Raw genomic sequence first — 19,280 nt, forward strand, 5'->3', positions numbered from 1 at the left:
TTTATATTATCTTTTTTAGGTTTTTTTATTTTATTTTTTTTATTTGGGGTCCAGGGGCCAGGTTCTATAGCTGAAGGTTCGTTATAATGAGTGGTGTTATAGCATTAGGGTTATTTGCGTCTTAAAGAACAGTATGGAAGTCCACATTTTTTCTTTATTGGTCTGCATGCGTACCTGCGTACCAGTTGTGTGAACCCCTGGTTATAAACCTAGTGTATACCAAAAGTAACACAAAAATTACGTATTCTATTACCCTCCCTGGTATGTTTCTGGTGAAATCAAATAAAAAATAACCATTTTGTTCACGGGGTAATCTGTGATATAATTGCAATATTAAGTTTAGTTTCTAATTTTTTTTTTTATTTATTTACATTTTCTAAAACTAATAATATTACCTGCAAAAAATACATGCTTATTATATGGATATCTTATATGGAGTCTTTTGTGATTGTCCAGTGATGAAGACAATAAGTATGTTTCTCTTTTACTGTACGTTTCTCTTTTACTGTAATTATTGTGCAGTGTGGAGTAGTGGTTAGGGCTCTGGACTCTTGACCAGAGGGTTGTGGGTTCAATCCCAGGGAGGGACACTGCTGCTGTACCCTTGAGCAAGGTACTTTTAACTAGATTGCTCCAGTAAAAACCCAATAAATGGGTAATTGTATGTAAAAATAATGTAATTGTATGTAAAAAATAATGTGATATCTTGTAACAATTGTAAGTTGCCCTGGATAAGGGTGTCTGCTAAGAAATTAATAATAATAATAATAATAATAATAATAATAATAATAATAATAATAATAATTATTATTATTATTATTATTATTATTATTATTATTATTATTATTATTACACAATCTCATCAGAACCGCCTTGATTTGTACTCAACACTTATCCTTACATGCCCACAAATATGTCAGTGTGTGTGAAGCCTGAAGAATTCCACGTTTTCAAACACATAAAAAAATAGTTGTTCATGCAATAATTAGATGCTTTTAATCAAGTCTGTGTTCAACGGTGGTTGACTTGAAGGTTCTTTCATTAGCCAGGAAATGAAATATCTGTTGAAGAATCTAGTGCATTTAAAGCCTGATGATGCCCTTTGCCAAGGCGGCACAGCACCAAAGGGACATTGTGGCCCTGGAGAGAGTCCAAAGAAGACTAATCCCAGGAGTTAAGGACGAGCCATGCAGTAAGGCTGAAAGGATTGAGTCTGTTTAGCCTGGAACAAAGAAGAATCGGGGGTGATTGAAATCTTAAAAGCAGTTGACATAGTTAACCCTAACCGTTACTTTAAGTGCAGCACAGAAACCAGGACCAGAGGACACTGGAGATAGACATAGGACAGAGGGAATGAGACCCTTCATCACACAGAGTGGGGAGAGTATGGACTGGGCTACCTAGTCATGGTGTTGAGGCAGAATCACTTGGATCCTTTAAGACCCAACTTGACAAAGTTCAGAGATCAATTAGCTACAACGAACCGGACAAGCTAAGATGGACTGAATGGCCTTCTCTCAATTGTACATGTTCTTATGTTCTTATGTTTTGTAGTCATACGCCTCTGCTGAGCTTTGAGTAATACAGTATATGCCATTTAAGATAAATTGAATACATTTCAGAATGAAAAGAAAGGGGAGTTTCAAACATGGGGAATTAGTGCATTCATTTCAAGGACTGCTGGTTTAATGTTTGTAAACAGTTTGTTGTACAGTACTGTAGATGGGTCCTAAATATTCATGTACTATATAACGTGCTTGTCTTACTGTGCAAATGGCATCTTCATGTTTTATACATAATGTAAAGTGCTTGTGTTTCTGTAGAAATGGCTTCTCTGTGTTTAGAGAATGTAGCAAAGCCATGCAAGTAGTTGATGAAAACTCATTTATAATGTGTAATTCCTTGAGATGTTTTGAGTGCAGCTTTAAACAGCGTTGAAGAGTGGCATGAGAAAGCTATGCAGTGCAGGTTTCTTGTTGTCTCTACCCTAATAGGCTTCACATGAAAGCATCAACAACACAACCAATCAATGTTTTAATTACAATTTACATGCAGATTCAGGATTCAAATTATAAAAACATGTACATATTAAATTTAACGTTTTCCATCCATTTACATTGTATGGATGAAAGTCATTTTTAATCATTTGAAATTGTACTCAACAAAGACCCTTCATAGATAATTGTCTTTTAATACAATATATGTACAATGTTTAAAATGGGTTTCTGCAAAGGTGACTCCTAAGATTAGGTTTATGTAATAGGGGCTCAGTCTTTTCTACATGGCTAAAAAATTGTGTAACATTTGGGGTACCACTGCTCCTTGTGAGAAGGCTTTCTCAATATATATGTATATTTTTTTATACTTTTTTTCTACTGAGCAAGAGGTGTGGGTGCATTCATCTGTCCCATATGTCTTTTTTTTTTTTTAGTCATTGTAGTCCAGCTAAATTAAAGGCTGGATCTGTCTTGCGATCACCGGGAGAGGGTCGTGCAATGTGACCAGCTACAGTTGGATCCAGAGAGTGGCTTGGCAATAGAGCCTAGATAGCAATGATCCCATAATGGAAGAATTAACTAACCTACAAAATAACTTCTATATTCAGTTGGTTTTTGCCCCTTTTATCTTATTTTTTTTTCAGTTTTGAAGAACAGCTCAGACAAAAAGCCGTACAGACATGCATACTGCCTGATGTGACACGCATGCTCATATGTTATTGAACGGTTGTTGACTGCTGACCTGTTTTTGTGTTGTCCTCAGAAATACGTGGGGGGCGAGGTGCGAAGGAAGGACTGACAAAGCCACTGCACCTCTATGACACCCCCTATGAGCCAGTGGAGAACGGGAGCGACTCGGACCCAGAACGAGGGACCCGCCCCCCCAGGGAGAGCCGTCTGCCCCAGGACGATGAGCGGCCCCCTGAAGAGTACGACCAGCCCTGGGAGTGGAAGAAGGACCGCATTTCCAAGGCATTTGCAGGTATATGGTGTCTACTGTCTGGACAGTATGTAGTGTCTGTGTCAGTGTGTGTATCACTGGTAGACAAACTCTGTAATTTATTTTTATAATGTGTTACGTGTTGTAATGTATTTTCATCCCCATGGCATACAGTACTGCGGTGGGATATATTATTTTACCAGGATAATAACCCAATCTGATTTGCATATCATTTTCAATGGGACATAAGCAGTTCAGGTTTTGATCCAACCGAGTTCTAAATATCAGTTTTTAAATCTGCAGCCCAAATCACTGACCCAGGAACAGCGTACTGTACATTTGTTTGCTTCACAGGTTTTCCAGGATACATGGATGTAGTAGTCCTAATGTAAGTGCAAATCGGGGTATGAGAAACCAGTCGTTAAAGAGTTAAATTTCAGTGACAGACAATAGATAGGTAAGCATTAAGTAACCCCTGCACATTGGTATGATCACAGTGCAAGGCAATGGGGCAATCGTGATGGGGCAAAGGGCAGCAGTGTAGAGTAGTGGTTAGGGCTCTGGACTCTTGACCGGAGGGTTGTGGGTTCAATCCCAGGAGGGGGACACTGCTGCTGTGCCCTTGAGCAAGGTACGTTACCTAGATTGCTCCAGTAAAAACCCAACTGTATAAATGGGTAATTGTATGTAAAAAAAATAAAATAATGTGATATCTTGTAACAATTGTAAGTCGCCCTGGATAAGGGCATCTGCTAATAAATAAATAATAATAATAATACAATTGAACACTGTATTAATTGCAAAATAGGAAATCATATCATTGAATACATATAAACTATTAACAATATATTTTAAATAATAAAATATACGTCTACATGTTGTGCACAAATCTGCTGAATGGCTTGTTTCCATTAAGATTTCCAAGTGATCAGTTATCCCCATATTAAAACATGATATTTATCAGTGAGAATCGCATGCAGTGCTTCACAAGCCCTAGCACACCTCATATCTTCTTTTTTTCTAGCCTTCAGAGCAGTAAGGGTTTCAGTCTGAAGTGCCCGTTTTTTTATAATGTGCAATACAGGTTTGATATTTCAGTACCCAGTCATTTTCACCGTGACTGTTTGTTTTTCTTTCAGGTTTTATGCTGTGAATTTGCATCAGACCCTATAGTAACATATACTTATGCATGCATAATAAAGCAAGCCAGATGTTTTGTTTGCTGGTGTTGCTTTTTAAAGGCGCTTTAAACAATCTAAGGCAGCTGTGCAGAAGAGTGTGTTTCACTTCATTTTATGTTTTTTATCACATATGTAATGACATTTGGTGTATGCATTCCTAGTTTTATGTTATCTGTTATCTAGTTTTGCATATATTTTGAGTATGTTAAAGTTCTAGTCAGTTTCAAGAAGCTCTTTAAGTACCATTAGAAATGTATTTAGTAACCACACCATTATTTATTAGGCATGCACTAATAACTAATGGTCTAAAATCAGGACATCATAATCAATTATGGGTAGGGGTCTACTTAAATCACGGTAAATTTACATATTTTTCGTGGGTAGGTTATGAAATAAAATTAGGATTTTGCGGACATTTCGTGGACCTGTTTAAACATTAAATAAACCTAAGTAGACAATATTTCAGAGCACTATAACAGCCTAAAAGTAATGGTACTTGCTTCCTTACTAAACCAGTGTGCTGTCATTTGTTAAAGGCAAGCATGCAACCACCCGCCAGCAGTTGCTGCCGACATTCTCTTTGTCTGGTGCGGACTTGCCCATACATTGAGATTGCATGTTCTGCATCCACTGAATTGGTTGGAAGTGTAAGGCAAAGCTTTGCCAAGTTCTACAGATGAGGAAATCGATTAGAAACAGTCCCAAAACTCGGTTACCCAAGGGCATCTGGCATACTTTAATAAATGCAATATATGCAGCACATTCGTTGTCATGTTTTGTCCCATATAATCATTTATTTTATTAGTACCGAGTCAAAACAAAGAAAACGTGCATGGGTCTAAAATTGTAACTGCATTTAAAAAGTAAGCAGCAGGTTGTTTGAAGCGAGGTGGCTGTTCTAGATCGTACCCGTAGTACTGATTTAACTTGGATACAAACGACAGGAATACTTTCTGTCTGCGTTGATTTTCCAGTTTGTTTTCTGAAAGCTGTTTATTTTACGTTCTGTTCAGCAGCCTCTGTAGTAGCCTTTCGTTTTAATATGTGATTCTGAAGCTAGTAGCGATAGTATTTTTTCCAAAGACCGATTACAAGATGTGCAAAACAATTACCTCAATCTGCATGTATGTTTCTTTGGGAAATATCTTGACACGATCATCAGCCAAAATATACTTTGCTTTTTTTGCTTTGTCTTCCATTTCTGTTATTTTACCTACAATGCTGAAAACTAGATTTTAGCAAAGGAATAAAAAAAGCCTATCTACGTAAGGAAGATACGTAGTTTGTGTCACTTGCGTTGTGCAGTAGTTCATTTAAATGAGGTTTTTTTTTTTCTTTTTCTCTGTTCTTGTCCGGTATGCATTGGCTCCTAAAAGAGGTGAATTTCGTGGTAACCCCTCAATTTCACAATTTCCACGAATTCACGATTTAAGTAGACCCCTAATTATGGGTGATTATGTACAGAAAAGCCATCTTCCCCTCTAAAGCTTTGTAAGTAATTTCCCCACAACCTCAGCATAATGACGGGTGCAAAGTGATAGAAGAAGAGCAGGGTGACTCACTGAGTCTCTTATCAGATGTTCAATTGGGGTTATCACAGTGAGTGGTGCCATTAAGCATAGCCTGCCCTTGCAGGGTGTCCAGAAGCTGCCTCGGCCTGCCATGCAGGGTTAGTCTTGTGATTGCTGTGATTGCAAGTACTTAGAACAGACTGGCAAATAGTAACTGAAATACAAGGGGATAGGTATTGTTTTCACGTAGCTGTATCTGGAGATGTATTTTGTACATTAGGTAATTAGAAAGTTCCAGAATATTCTATAATAATCCCTGTATTATGTCTCTATATCAGTATTGGAAGGCTTTGGAAACTATTTGAGCTTTGTAAGCTATTACTTTATTTGGTCACATCGTGATGAAATCTTTAATATGTGTCAGTACACATGGCAGAGCTGGGGATTTCCACTCATCTATATACACTGGCTGACATACAAAATAGAGAATGTGAAGTAAAATGACTAAATATCCTTGTGATGTTCAAGTAAAGACGATATGAAAGGGTCAAGGGCTTCCTGCAACAGCCCACACAAAAGACAAATAGATACTTGTTTATCTTAAACTTTCTTATGTACATCCAGATAAAGTTCAGCATACTGACATGTTTCTGACTCGTACCTGAAATTGATACAAAGCAGCTACAAGCCTATCCATTCAAAGAAGCTTTTGGACGGAATCATATTTGTGGGATTAAAGCATTTAAAGCTCTTTGATAGGTGTGGTCTAGTCATGCGTGCATAGAAAAGGTTATGTTGACACAGTGGATCTGTAAGGCGCTTGTATGGCTGCAGTCTCGGTTGCACCATGCTTTTTTCATGTTCGTGGTAGGACTCCAGGAACGTACATGTATTCTAGTAAATTATTCATGTACCAGTTTGACCTGCACATCCCACTGCTGATCCGGTAATGATTGATGATGCAAGTCAAAGGAATTAGCCGAAACACCACCCTAGAGTGAGGCATCGGAGCACCATTCTGTATGCCGAAGAAATAGGGATTTGTTATTCTGTAATACATAACGTGACAAATACACAGAGAGAGGGAAGATCTATCCCTGAGACCTGTCTGAACATGGAACTGCAGCACCACATTTTCATTATGATGCATGTTTGTATCCGCTTTAGTACGGTTATGTAAGTTTAGTAAGCTCATTAAAATCGTGACTGCAAGGATCAGAAAAAGAAATGTGAATTCCAGGCATTTCACAAAAGAACAAATCACTGGTATATTCATAGATTCTGTGTTCTAATCCGGCTTCTTATGTTTTTTTAACATTACTATTCCATGTAAAATGTTTATTTTCTTTTTTAACATTATATAATTTCTGTGAGAACTTAAATCGGCTCTACTTTGTTTTCATGAAACACCACACTATGGGCTATTTTTGTTGTCTTTTAATGAACTCCTATTTTTTGAATGGAGAGAAACACCTGTTAATAGCACACAGCTAGAACCAAACAGCTGGTGTCATACAGTATAATACAAGGTCTCCCAAGCACCCTCAAGCTGTTTGTTTCTCATTTGGTAACACTAACATCATTTTGTCTGTGTTAAAAACAATAGGAGTTAATTAAAGAGTGGAGTACACGCTTTGAAAATATGGCCCTATAATTACTATGAATGTGGAAGAACATGTTTCCTATAGCTAATTCAGCTGTGGTGATAGTTATCTCTACGGTGGTGGTAATACGTCACAGTTAATCTGTGTTGGCCCCGCCCAGTTCTCCAAGGTTCCGAGGCTGAAAATGTGTTTTAATGTTCAGACTGCATCCAAGCAGTAATGCAATACATCTTACTAAGGGAAAACTTCCTCACGGTGATGGTAAACATTTTTTGTTAAACTATCAGACTTTTTATATATATATAAACTATATTCCCTTTAAGTATGAACTTTGTTCCTATTAACTTTTGAAGAAATCTGTAAACTGAAATCAATCATGTCACCATGCACAGTGTGAGCTCAGTGATACTGATGTCTGTTTAAAGATAATGGCTGCAGATACAAGATTTCTAAATTAACCACAAGGGCTGTGATGTCAGGTGTTTTTAAAGGCCATTACAGCATATTCACTTGTGATGCATAGTAAGCAGGACTTCATAACTCGCAACACATTGTGTGATTTACAACGGGTGCCTTATCCTGTGTTGAAAGTTCCTTTAATGTCATTTGGAACACTGTAGAAATGTATTCTGTTGCTCCTCATAATGTTTTGCAAACCCAGTCCAGACAGTAATTCAATAGAGAACCGTACATGGGCCTTAATGCATTTTCCCTTGGGTTTCTCTGCTCAGCTGGTGACGTCAACTCTGGCCAGATGTGAAGTGATCACTAATTGCAATGGTATGCTTGTATAGTGTAACATTATGTGAAGTCCTGTGCTGTGCTGCAGTATTCCCCACATGACCCTTGATAACACAATAAAAGAACATCTAAATTTTAAAACCAATAAAAATGTCATCTGTACATATATACAGTGCCTTGCGAAAGTATTCGGCCCCCTTGAACTTTGCGACCTTTTGCCACATTTCAGGCTTCAAACATAAAGATATGAAACTGTAATTTTTTGTGAAGAATCAACATCAAGTGGGACACAATCATGAAGTGGAACGAAATTTATTGGATATTTCAAACTTTTTTAACAAATAAAAAACTGAAAAATTGGGCGTGCAAAATTATTCAGCCCCCTTAAGTTAATACTTTGTAGCGCCACCTTTTGCTGCGATTACAGCTGTAAGTCGCTTGGGGTATGTCTCTATCAGTTTTGCACATCGAGAGACTGAAATTTTTGCCCATTCCTCCTTGCAAAACAGCTCGAGCTCAGTGAGGTTGGATGGAGAGCATTTGTGAACAGCAGTTTTCAGTTCTTTCCACAGATTCTCGATTGGATTCAGGTCTGGACTTTGACTTGGCCATTCTAACACCTGGATATGTTTATTTGTGAACCATTCCATTGTAGATTTTGCTTTATGTTTTGGATCATTGTCTTGTTGGAAGACAAATCTCCGTCCCAGTCTCAGGTCTTTTGCAGACTCCATCAGGTTTTCTTCCAGAATGGTCCTGTATTTGGCTCCATCCATCTTCCCATCAATTTTAACCATCTTCCCTGTCCCTGCTGAAGAAAAGCAGGCCCAAACCATGATGCTGCCACCACCATGTTTGACAGTGGGGATGGTGTGTTCAGGGTGATGAGCTGTGTTGCTTTTACGCCAAACATAACGTTTTGCATTGTTGCCAAAAAGTGGTCTGATACTCCTTCCATTTCAATATTATCGCTTGCACAGTGCTCCTTGGGATGTTTAAAGCTTGGGAAATCTTTTTGTATCCAAATCCGGCTTTAAACTTCTCCACAACAGTATCTCGGACCTGCCTGGTGTGTTCCTTGTTCTTCATGATGCTCTCTGCGCTTTAAACGGACCTCTGAGACTATCACAGTGCAGGTGCATTTATACGGAGACTTGATTACACACAGGTGGATTCTATTTATCATCATTAGTCATTTAGGTCAACATTGGATCATTCAGAGATCCTCACTGAACTTCTGGAGAGAGTTTGCTGCACTGAAAGTAAAGGGGCTGAATAATTTTGCACGCCCAATTTTTCAGTTTTTTATTTGTTAAAAAAGTTTGAAATATCCAATAAATTTCGTTCCACTTCATGATTGTGTCCCACTTGTTGTTGATTCTTCACAAAAAATTACAGTTTCATATCTTTATGTTTGAAGCCTGAAATGTGGCAAAAGGTCGCAAAGTTCAAGGGGGCCGAATACTTTCGCAAGGCACTGTATATATATATATATATATATATATATATAAGTAATTTGTACAGGATAACACATGCATGCACCTACAAATACCGCAGGAAATGGGTTAATACAGGCTCTGAAAATCCATCTAAAATGTGCCTTGTAATCTAGCTTTGTCCCCGCGGCGATCTATTCTTTCCCCCTGATTGGCGCGTGTTTAACTCCCCATCACTGATAACCTCCACGACAGACCCTTTCATGTGTGTAAATGTGCCCGCTAGATTAGTGTGTCGCATGCCTTATCTGCACTCAGACACATTGTGTATGAGAGCATTTGCTCCCTCCCCCTCCAGGCAGGAGACTCGTGGACAGCATTTACTTTCACAAGCACCCTGAGGGCTCCAGCTATCCAGCCATCCATCAGCTCATCAATCTGCCTGCTCTACTGCCAGGAGAATGAGCCGCCACCCATTCTCTGCTCCTCAACCAAGACTCTTTAAAACGATTTTCATTTGAAAAGGTCTTGCATCTCAGATACAAGATGACAGTAGCTCAGTGTATGCTAAATGCAATTGAGAATTGTAGCTGTGCCATATATACAGCAGTATTGTAGTGTTACTAACGGTAAAGGTGTTGGATTTTAATATGGGCTCATATTTACAGTATTGGTCTCTCACTTATTAATTTTATTTATGCATATAATATATGTTGGGTATTTTTTGGAAGGGGGGGGGGGGTATTTGCATGGCAGCAATGGATGGTGTAGACATGTTTTGATACCACTATTTGTTAATTAATTTCAGCTGAAGTAGTACCCTGTCTGATTAACTATAGCCAGATAAAGGTAGCAAAGAAAAAGATATCATCACATCTAACACCTGCCTATTCCTGTTAAGAGTTTTTCTGATTTGCTCAGCATGAAGCCAATAGATCCTAGGAACAGAAGAAAATGAAAACAGTAATATTTGTTTTATAGGCTTAATCTGAAAAAGGAACATGTTCGATGTGTTTTCCCTTCGACTCATTTCTGCTTTCCGTATCCTTTACCCTTTGTTGCTTTTAGTGGCAAAACCTGTTGCACAATTTATATTTGAATCAAGAGCCCAGTCCCTCAACACAAATACTTCACTGAAAAAGGTGAATACATTATTATAGCATTTTGTGAACTTCCCACAAATAAAAACAAAGGCCCTACATGCTATCCTTACACTAAATGAAAATAGTTTTACTATACTTCAGTTACTTGGGAGATAATGGCAAACCAAGTGTAAGCCCATGCTTCATTTTCTCTCGAAACATTAAAGTACTTTTTAAAAATATTTTGACTTGGATTATAAACCACTATTATGTGACTACAATTCATTTTGTGTATCTTGCAGTCTCTTAAAAAACATGTATGTATTCATAATTAATCTAGAGCTGCTGCTGCATTTTTTAATGTGTGAAGGGATGTTGTGTTAATTTAGTTTGACAGTTAGTTTATTACCCTTTTTTTTTTTACTGTTTCCCCCTACAGTGGCGACGGGCAGTTTGATTGGTTAACCACTGTGCTATGATCGTTCCAGCCTGCTTTACTGCTTTGATACCTGCACTGACTTTGGGGTCAGTGGTACAGATGATACAGCTCTTAAATGTGAATGCTTTATTGAGCTGTGCCTGGATAGCTCTTGGATGTATTTTATTTATTTAATTACTACTTCAAAAGCAATGAGTATGAAATCTAGGGTGATGTAGCCTGCATTGATCTGCTTGTTTTTAAAATCTTGAACTAGGATTTGTTTTGAAGTAGCACTAGAACAAACAGGGTTTTTTTATGTTTTGAATATTCTTTCACAATGTAAATGATTATTTGAATATTAGCTGTAAATCAAGAGAATAATTAGTATTATTACAGTTTAAAAAGTATTTTGTGAGGGTACCCCCTCAGATTTCTCATTAAACGGAGAAACACACTTCTGTGAATTAGAATGTGTGTTATTCATTTCAGATGTCATGCAGGCCTTGGTTTCCTTTGCTTGATGTCCTTCTGATAGTCATTTACAAAATCTGTTATATGAATATTGTTTCCACAGAATACATTTCTAGCAGTGTTTTTTGAATATTTGCACATTTGTCCCAGCACTCTTTTGAAGTGATGCTTGTGTGTGTGTGCGTGTGTGTGTGTGTGTGTGTTTCCCATACCATAGTTCTGCACTGTCAGATTCTTTCTTAAGAGTGCTGCTGCCTGTCAGCCATACCTCATTAGAAGCTGTACAGTTCTGAAGTAAAGCCTGAATTAGATTGGGGTTCTAGGACTGGGCAGACAAACAGAGGTGTGTGAATCTGCCTGCTTCATGCCGGACCATTTGGATGCAGCATTGTTATCTTGGAAGCACTCGTCCTGTCAGGAAAGAAACGATTACCACAGGCAGAACTGAATCTGGCTTGGCATTCAGCTGTGACAGCCACTTAAATCTGGCCAGTGTCGGAGCTGCTATGTGGATAAATAGAGTCCTGTGTTGCTACAAAGATAAGCCAAAGTTTGTTTTTCAAGTGAAGGTCAAAGTCCAAGGCAGGTTAAATCCAAGTATATGCCCAAGTGTTGTCAAAAGCAGTATAGGCCAGTCCAGACCTAGACTTGGACAGGACACATCTTGGTTGACCGGTGTATTTCATTAGCACTGAATTAGGTCTAGCGCTTTCCCATTTTGGCATTTATTGAAACATTTTCATGTTTTTTGCCACACAGAAGAAGTTCTTAAACTGATGTCATCTAGTGCCTTTTCAGTTTCACAAAAACAAGTTTTCCTCTGTGTTCTCAGAAACAAGACATCTAAGATGTAATGAAGACATTTACTCTATAGGGCATCAGGACCTAACTCGGTTTTTCTTCAGCCAACAGTAAGCCCATTAGAGAATGTGTGTTGTAATGTGCAGCCAGCACAGAACAGCTGGTAAGTGCAACACCGATTCATGCAGCCAGCGCACAGCAGAGGCTCCACAGTATCGTCTTTAGTTTAAAGGATCGCCCGCTAGCGAGTTTAATTATTATGACCCGCAGTCAGTTCATATTTCATTCTTTTAGTCTTTGTCTGCTGAAAACTACCAAGTCTCTATGGTACTGTACTTTGCTCCTGTTGGTACAAATGCAGAAGGAAGAAAATGGGATTACTACTAACGTTTTTGGGGTGCAGTGCAAGATCCTTGTCAGAATAAGAAATACAATTCTGATCAGTTCAGTCCACTAGTGTATTTGATCACACATTGCAGGAGTGCTGTGTCCACACACAAAGCCATAGTACTTCACTGAATGCTTTATTTTCCTGGGGAAAGGATTATGCAGATTGGCATTTCCATTGCATATGATAGTAGCACATGATGATAATTTCTGATGTATTTGATGTTTTTGTTGTTAAATATATAAAGTTTAGCAGTGCTTTTATCATTTAGTTGGTATGCCAGCTGGTTTAACAGGGCTCCAGACTGCAATTACATTGGTCGCCAATGCAACAACAAATAATCATTTGGCATCTGTTTTTTTGGGTTAGGCGTCTGTAACATAAAAAATGCTGCTTCTCCCTTTAAAAACATGTGTCAATATTTATGAATGCGCTATGACGGTGGTCTGTAAAGAAAAAAAGGCAGAATTTCACATGTTTTAAATAAATGCCTGGAAGTCAAGAGGGTCTTTATTAACACCAGCAGAATACAGTAACCCCAGTTTCATGCAACAGTTGTGATGATGGAGGCCACCCAAGCGGATCTGATCCACAAATTGACATTCAAACCTGCAGACCCGTGACAGTCCTTGTAGAACCTGCAGGATGGTCTGGTTTTGCAAAGTTGAGATACACATACACTCCATTCATTGATGGGCTCTTAATTCAAGTTGCAAATTATATCATTTCAAATTAGCATCATGTTGTTTTCTTTATCTTTTTTTGATTTGAAATGTCATTTTAATAAGAGAGGTCAGATTAATCATTGATCAAAATTTTAGGCTTGCAGTCTTGACTTCATATGGAGAAGATTCCTCTTGAAGTCAGCAAGATGAATGCAGTTGGGATGCAGAAGGTTGATGGAAGGGGATGGTTTGTAAGAATAGAAGGCATTTCTTTCTGGAATCAGGAGCTTAGTTTAACTTAAATCAGTTCCCAGTGCAGGGACTGCAGTTCCCAGTCCCCTTCATAAGGTGATGTTCTGTAGGACCAAAAAACATCTCCTTGATAATAATCTGCAGTTCAGATTGCTGTTTTAGAGACTTTATTCCACGATCAATCAGTTGCAGTGCAAATTTAAAGTGGCAAATACACAATGTCTATTGTTATTTATTTAACACAGTTGTCACATATTCTGTAGTATATTGCTTGAGTCTGGGGTTTTAATGTTGAAAAGAAAAGGCAAGTGATGTTTTCTTGCATCTTGAAAGAAGCATCTTGGTTCTTTCTTTAAAGCGGCTGTCAAGTTGCATTTGTTCCATGAGAATGAAAGGCAGTCTTTTTCAGGAGAGCTGGGAACCATTTAGTGATTATTTAATTACACTGTAATCTTGTGTGGGAAATTTGAATTACAATCTTAACTCTAAATGCCTAGCTGCATGGCAGCTTATGTGGGATCAAGTATTGTTGGTTTGGATGTGTGGAACAGCTGGCTGTGCTCTGTTTGACCTGACCATGACTCCATGATAAAAACCATAGACCTGATGGCTCAACTGGTATAGCCCTAGGGAAATGAAGCTAGGGATCTAGGTTTATATGCGGTGAGGTTCTAAAACCATTCCTAATGGGACTAATCTTCTCTCTTCCTTCCTTGTTTAATCTATTTGCATTCATCTCCCTTGCTTGTGGGTTTGTATAAATGATCTGTAAATACAGTAGTTAGATGTGATCTTTATAATATATCTTTTTATTGTTCTATTTATACAAACTAGTTTTTTTTTTTTATCGTAGTTGTTCTAATGTTACCATTAAAACAAAAATGTGTATCTCTCATTTCTGTATTGGACAGTTTATTTTAATTGTTCATTTGTTTTTGTGTGAAGTGCTTTGGGTAATAAAAGGTGCTATAGAAATGTGAATTGTTGGTGTTGGTGGTGTTGTTGGTGTTGTATCTGTGTGTGGCGCAGCAGTCTTACTGGGGTGCAACATCATCACAATCTCAGCATGACCTGGACCAGACACATCTCCCAAGCAGCAATCACCCAAGATATCCAAACACCAATGTATCCAGCATGTTTTTCTAGCAGCAAGATGTGTTTCTATTAAATTAGTTAGGAAGTGTACTATGTGTTCCAATTAAATAAATAGACCATACAGTGGCACAGAGCTCAGCTTAAACAACTCCACTGCACCTATAACATGTATCCACTGTCCAATATTGCTCTCTCAGGTGCTTGCTCAAGCCTGTTCTTGTCTAGTGCTATTTGTTTCGAGTAGCCCACTGTTAAAAGTAATTCTGTCCTCGCCATGCTTTAAAGTACAAACCTGTGCTCACGTTCTCTGACCCTGTGACATCCCTCTGAGTTCTATGTGTTCAATCAGCCTGCTTTGAAAATGCTTCACTGACACTTACTGACCAGTTTCAGCAGTGTGTTCATGAATTGGGAATGCAGCTTTTCTGTATGTTTATCACCTCCAGTCTTCTTCCTTCCGTTTCCTCACTTTGTCTCTGTTTTTCTTTCTCTCTCTGTTTTTTTTTCTCTCCTTGCTGCTTGTCTCCTGTGTGGATGCTGCCTGTCTTCAGTAGAGATTAAAGTGATCAAGGACCTGCCCTGGCCCCCTCCAGTGGGCCAGCTCAATAGCAGCCCCCCCACAGAGGAGGGAGGGGAAGCCCCCTCGCTGCCAGAGGCACCCCCAGTACCCTCTTGCCAGACTGCTTCCGAAGAACATAACGGTGCGTTTGCCAGGGCACGATTTTTGTTCCCTTTAACAGTGACTTTATGTTTACGTAACAACTTTGTTTTACTGGTTTGCATCATCAAGGTAAGGTCAATGTGATACATCCTGAGTGCCTATTCTGTGAACTTCTCCAACTCATTGAACTTAAGAACATTAGAACATAAAAACATTTACAAACGAGAGCAGGCCATTCGGCCCATCTAAGCTCATTCGCTTCCTAGTAGCTGATTGATCTCAAAAAGTTCAAAGTCTCCACTTAATTTCCAACTTTTGTCCTCTGGTCCTGGTTTTTATATGGCTCTCGGTATTGGTTAGGGTTAACTATTTCAACTTCTTTTAAGATTTCAAAGACTTCAGTCATGTCCCTCTTAATTTGTCTTTGATCCAGGCTAAATAAATACATTTATTGTATCCTATCTTTGTTGCTCATTCCTTTTACACACACTCATATGCTATAGGGTATTTTCATTTTTTAAGATTATTTTAAAAACTTGCAGCCTGGGATTAGAAACTAAATTCATGGGCTTTAAACACAACGTATGGTTGTAATTGTCAGTGGTGGTGTGTAATCCGATGCCTCTTCTTTGATCATTTTCTTTCTTCAGATATGTGAAGTGTTGGGTTACAGTCTGTGAGGCTGGGAGCCCATGCCGCTCCATGCAGAACTCCATGTTCTCTCAGGGCAGCTCTGGTGTCTGTCAGCCAGTCTGATCACTCCCGTTTCACAGTACATTATACTGATTGTCATCAATATTAAATTACTTTACATTTTACATCAAACTGTGGTTGAACTTTATGGAATAAATTACGGTAATAATAAGCTTTTATTTCAGTGCAATTCAATGCAAAAATAACATGTCAAAGTGTTTCAAACAGATTACATTTTCAGTTAAGTGGCAACAAAATAGGTTTGAATATGTGGACTACCACTAGGAAATGATTACTGTTGGTCAGCATTGTATCAACAGGATACCAAATAACTGCCACTCAACAGCCTCCTGTTTGGTTTTTCTTTGGGATTTATTAGGCTGCATTGTTTCCATGACAATAGTCATAGATTGCACAATCTGGTTCTTGTCATTTTGCAATTATCAGGTGTCCTTGTAGGATGGAGAACAGAAACGATGCATGTTATTTAAATGAGAGATGAGGTGAAAATGTGTGAAGACTGGTTTTGCTCTTGAAGCAAAGATATCTCCACCATTCCTTGCTGATAAAATCTGCTGGAAATGTTCCTGTTTCTCCAATATAATGCATCAAGACCCAGCGGTCATGGAGTTTAATAGTTACATGAAAAGTGAAGAATAGAATGGAAATTCATTTAGGTGATCTATCACCTGAGGTGCTCATTTTACAGCATTCTCGTTCATTCCGGTTGCAGCCTGCTATACTCTTAATGCTGCAATTTATTTTTTAAATACAATTGGGATTGTATTTGGAACTTACAACAATGAGTACAGAGAAGACAGGATCTGTGTGATCTTTCCTACAAAACTACACCAATGCACATCACCAATCTAGACCTGATGGAGAAAGGTTGTCTGTTGTGGCTCATTGGGTGCTAGTTTTGTAACGTCGACTGCTGTCCACCGAATACCAGATTCACACCAAAGTCAATTCACTTGTGAAATGGGTAATTGTATGTAAAAATAATGTGATATATGTATAATGTGATATCTTGTAACAATTGTAAGTCGCCCTGGATAAGGGCGTCGGCTAAGAAATAAATAATAATAATAATAATAACTTGAACCCAGGCCTCGGGAGGTGAACGGCTGGGCAGAGAGCACCATCTAGTCTTCTGATACGTTGATTTTCTGTGCATGTTCAGAATAACAGTCCTGTCTTTTGTCTCCAGCTTGGTTTATTCATTGTCTAAACTACAGTTGCGTTGTTCCCAGTCCCTCCTTCCTTAATAAAAAGCTTCACTCAGACTTCATGAGCTCCTCCTGCAGTGATGAGCTTTAATGAGTGTCTAGGACACTAATGGACCCAATCCACTCACAAACAACCACTATTCATTCTAGAGCTGTCTGTTGCAACTGCAGAATCCCACTCCGCTGGCCATAAGAATGACACACATTTTAAATCTGGAATCCTGACTTTTTAGTCTGTATTCCAAGTACAGGGTTTGCATAACAGAATACATTTGCATTCCACATTTGCATGCAAGCCCATATATAAAATACCACTGGGATTCATGTGTGCTCTGTGGATCACTTAGGATTTTTCTCAATACTGTCTTTGCATGGCAGGTAGAAAAGTGGCATCCAGAATATTGCCAAATGTATCCCTGAAAACAGGAACAAGTTTTCTCAATGCAGACATAATCCTTGTGGGTATTGTATTTTCACCCCAGAACACATTATGCTCAGGGATTCATTTTCATTTAAAGCAATAGCAGTTCTGTCAAGTAGATTAAACTGTTACATTTACACTTATGAACAAGGGATTATGGGCCTGGATTTTCTCTTTATTAAATTATGTAAGAAAATTAAGTTAGATAAAGGTTTAAGGCACACCACTTATAAGAGCAAAATGTGCAACGGGTGCAATTACAGAACATGTGATTTACTGAGTCTTAAAAATTAGCAAAGTCATGCCTTACCATTACAGCTCAGTGGAAGATAGGGTCCTCTGAGTGGTACTTGAATTGTGCTGCTTCATGTAACATTACTGTAGCCAGCGCTCCAGATAAGATGCACACTGGGTGTTTTACTCATTGAAAAGATGTGAATTATGTATGATATTTAAATGTAGTGCTTAAAGTTATCAAGCTTCTTGTACTTCTTTGATTCCCAGTGTCTCAATAGTTAAGTGTGAATATACTGCATGTGGTAGCTACAGAAGGCCTGGACAGCTAATGTAGCCTGCGTGGGAATTGCCAGAAACCTGTGATCAATAAGTTAGAGTTTTCAATAAAAAAACAAGCAATACAATATTATTGTTTCTTTATTTGCATTACTGCAGTATCAGTACACTTTAAAAAAAAAAAATTTTGGAAATGTATTTTGTTTTAAAAATGTTTAGGGAGTGTGTCTGTCGACTTGGATAGGGAGACAGAAGATTTCCAGAAAACAACTATAAAAACTAACTATAAAAACGTCTTTTACTAGTGGGAGGAGACTATGTGAACGAAGTAGCTAACTACATCGAGAGTAGCAGTTGTTGTTACTTCCGATTGACTTAGGGTGTCACAGGAAATAGCAACTGCCAAGGGAATAAAACCCAACACTGTCCTGTCTGCTTCTATGTTGTTGGGCTCTCCCTCCATATACATTTGTGCTGCCTGTCACCTCCCCAGGGGTCAGAGGTCAAGCGGCCTCATCATAAAGCGAGACCAGGAAGCTGAGCATCGCAGGGCCGTGTCAAGACCAACACTTCTCATCCATCATTCTCACTTTACTGGCTGGCAGGGTGACACAGGGGTTAGTTTGCTAGAGAGATCTGTCTCCAGCTGCAGGGTCACGCAATTGGCTTGATCATGGGACTGGAGGCCGTCCACCGGCTTTCAGTTCTCCTGAGCTGTTGTGGGGATTGTCTGCGGTGCGGGTGCATAATTGGACATTCTAAATTAGGGAGAAAATTTGAGTAAAAATCTTTAGTTTGGCTGTTTTCAGTCAGAGCTGATGGGGGTGGGGGTGGGGGTGACAGTGAGAATCCTCTTCACACAGGCCTGCTTTGCTCTGAGGTTTCCAGCTCAACAGGTTTCCATGGAAACAAAAAACACAGAAATATAAACAGCAATTCAGCAACAGGATTCCCGTGGTCACTACAGAGCCTGTACTGACTAGCCCTCTCCCTGCAATGTGCTGTGTCTCAAAAGATGTGATAACAGGTCATTGAATAACCACACTGACTCAACCCAATGAGAGATGGAGATGGGGGGGCCCTTGTGGAGAATTTGGGAACAGTTTCAGAACTGTTTTTTTACAGCTCTGTTGGGTTTGCTTGTTGAAACCCATTGGTGAACTGGCTGAAAAAAATGG

At 38.8% G+C, this 19,280-nt stretch overlaps 1 protein-coding gene across 5 annotated transcripts in view; it reads left to right on the forward strand.

Annotated features, from left to right (window-relative positions):
- LOC117963164 (SH2 domain-containing adapter protein F-like) overlaps window positions 1-19,280 on the forward strand; it is a 74,570-nt gene that overhangs the window by 41,811 nt on the left and 13,479 nt on the right. For 2 of the 5 annotated variants that reach the window (XM_058994897.1, XM_058994894.1), the window contains exons 3-4: window positions 2,761-2,979; window positions 15,137-15,286. In XM_058994897.1, coding sequence (XP_058850880.1) covers window positions 2,761-2,979; window positions 15,137-15,286 — 369 coding nt within the window. The remainder of the gene's footprint in view (window positions 1-2,760; window positions 2,980-15,136; window positions 15,287-19,280) is intronic. The other 3 variants (XM_058994898.1, XM_058994896.1, XM_058994895.1) reach the window with 2 other exon arrangements.

The sequence above is a fragment of the Acipenser ruthenus genome, chromosome 21 (genome assembly GCF_902713425.1).
Source record: "Acipenser ruthenus chromosome 21, fAciRut3.2 maternal haplotype, whole genome shotgun sequence".
In the NCBI taxonomy this organism is placed as follows: Eukaryota; Metazoa; Chordata; class Actinopteri; order Acipenseriformes; family Acipenseridae; genus Acipenser; species Acipenser ruthenus.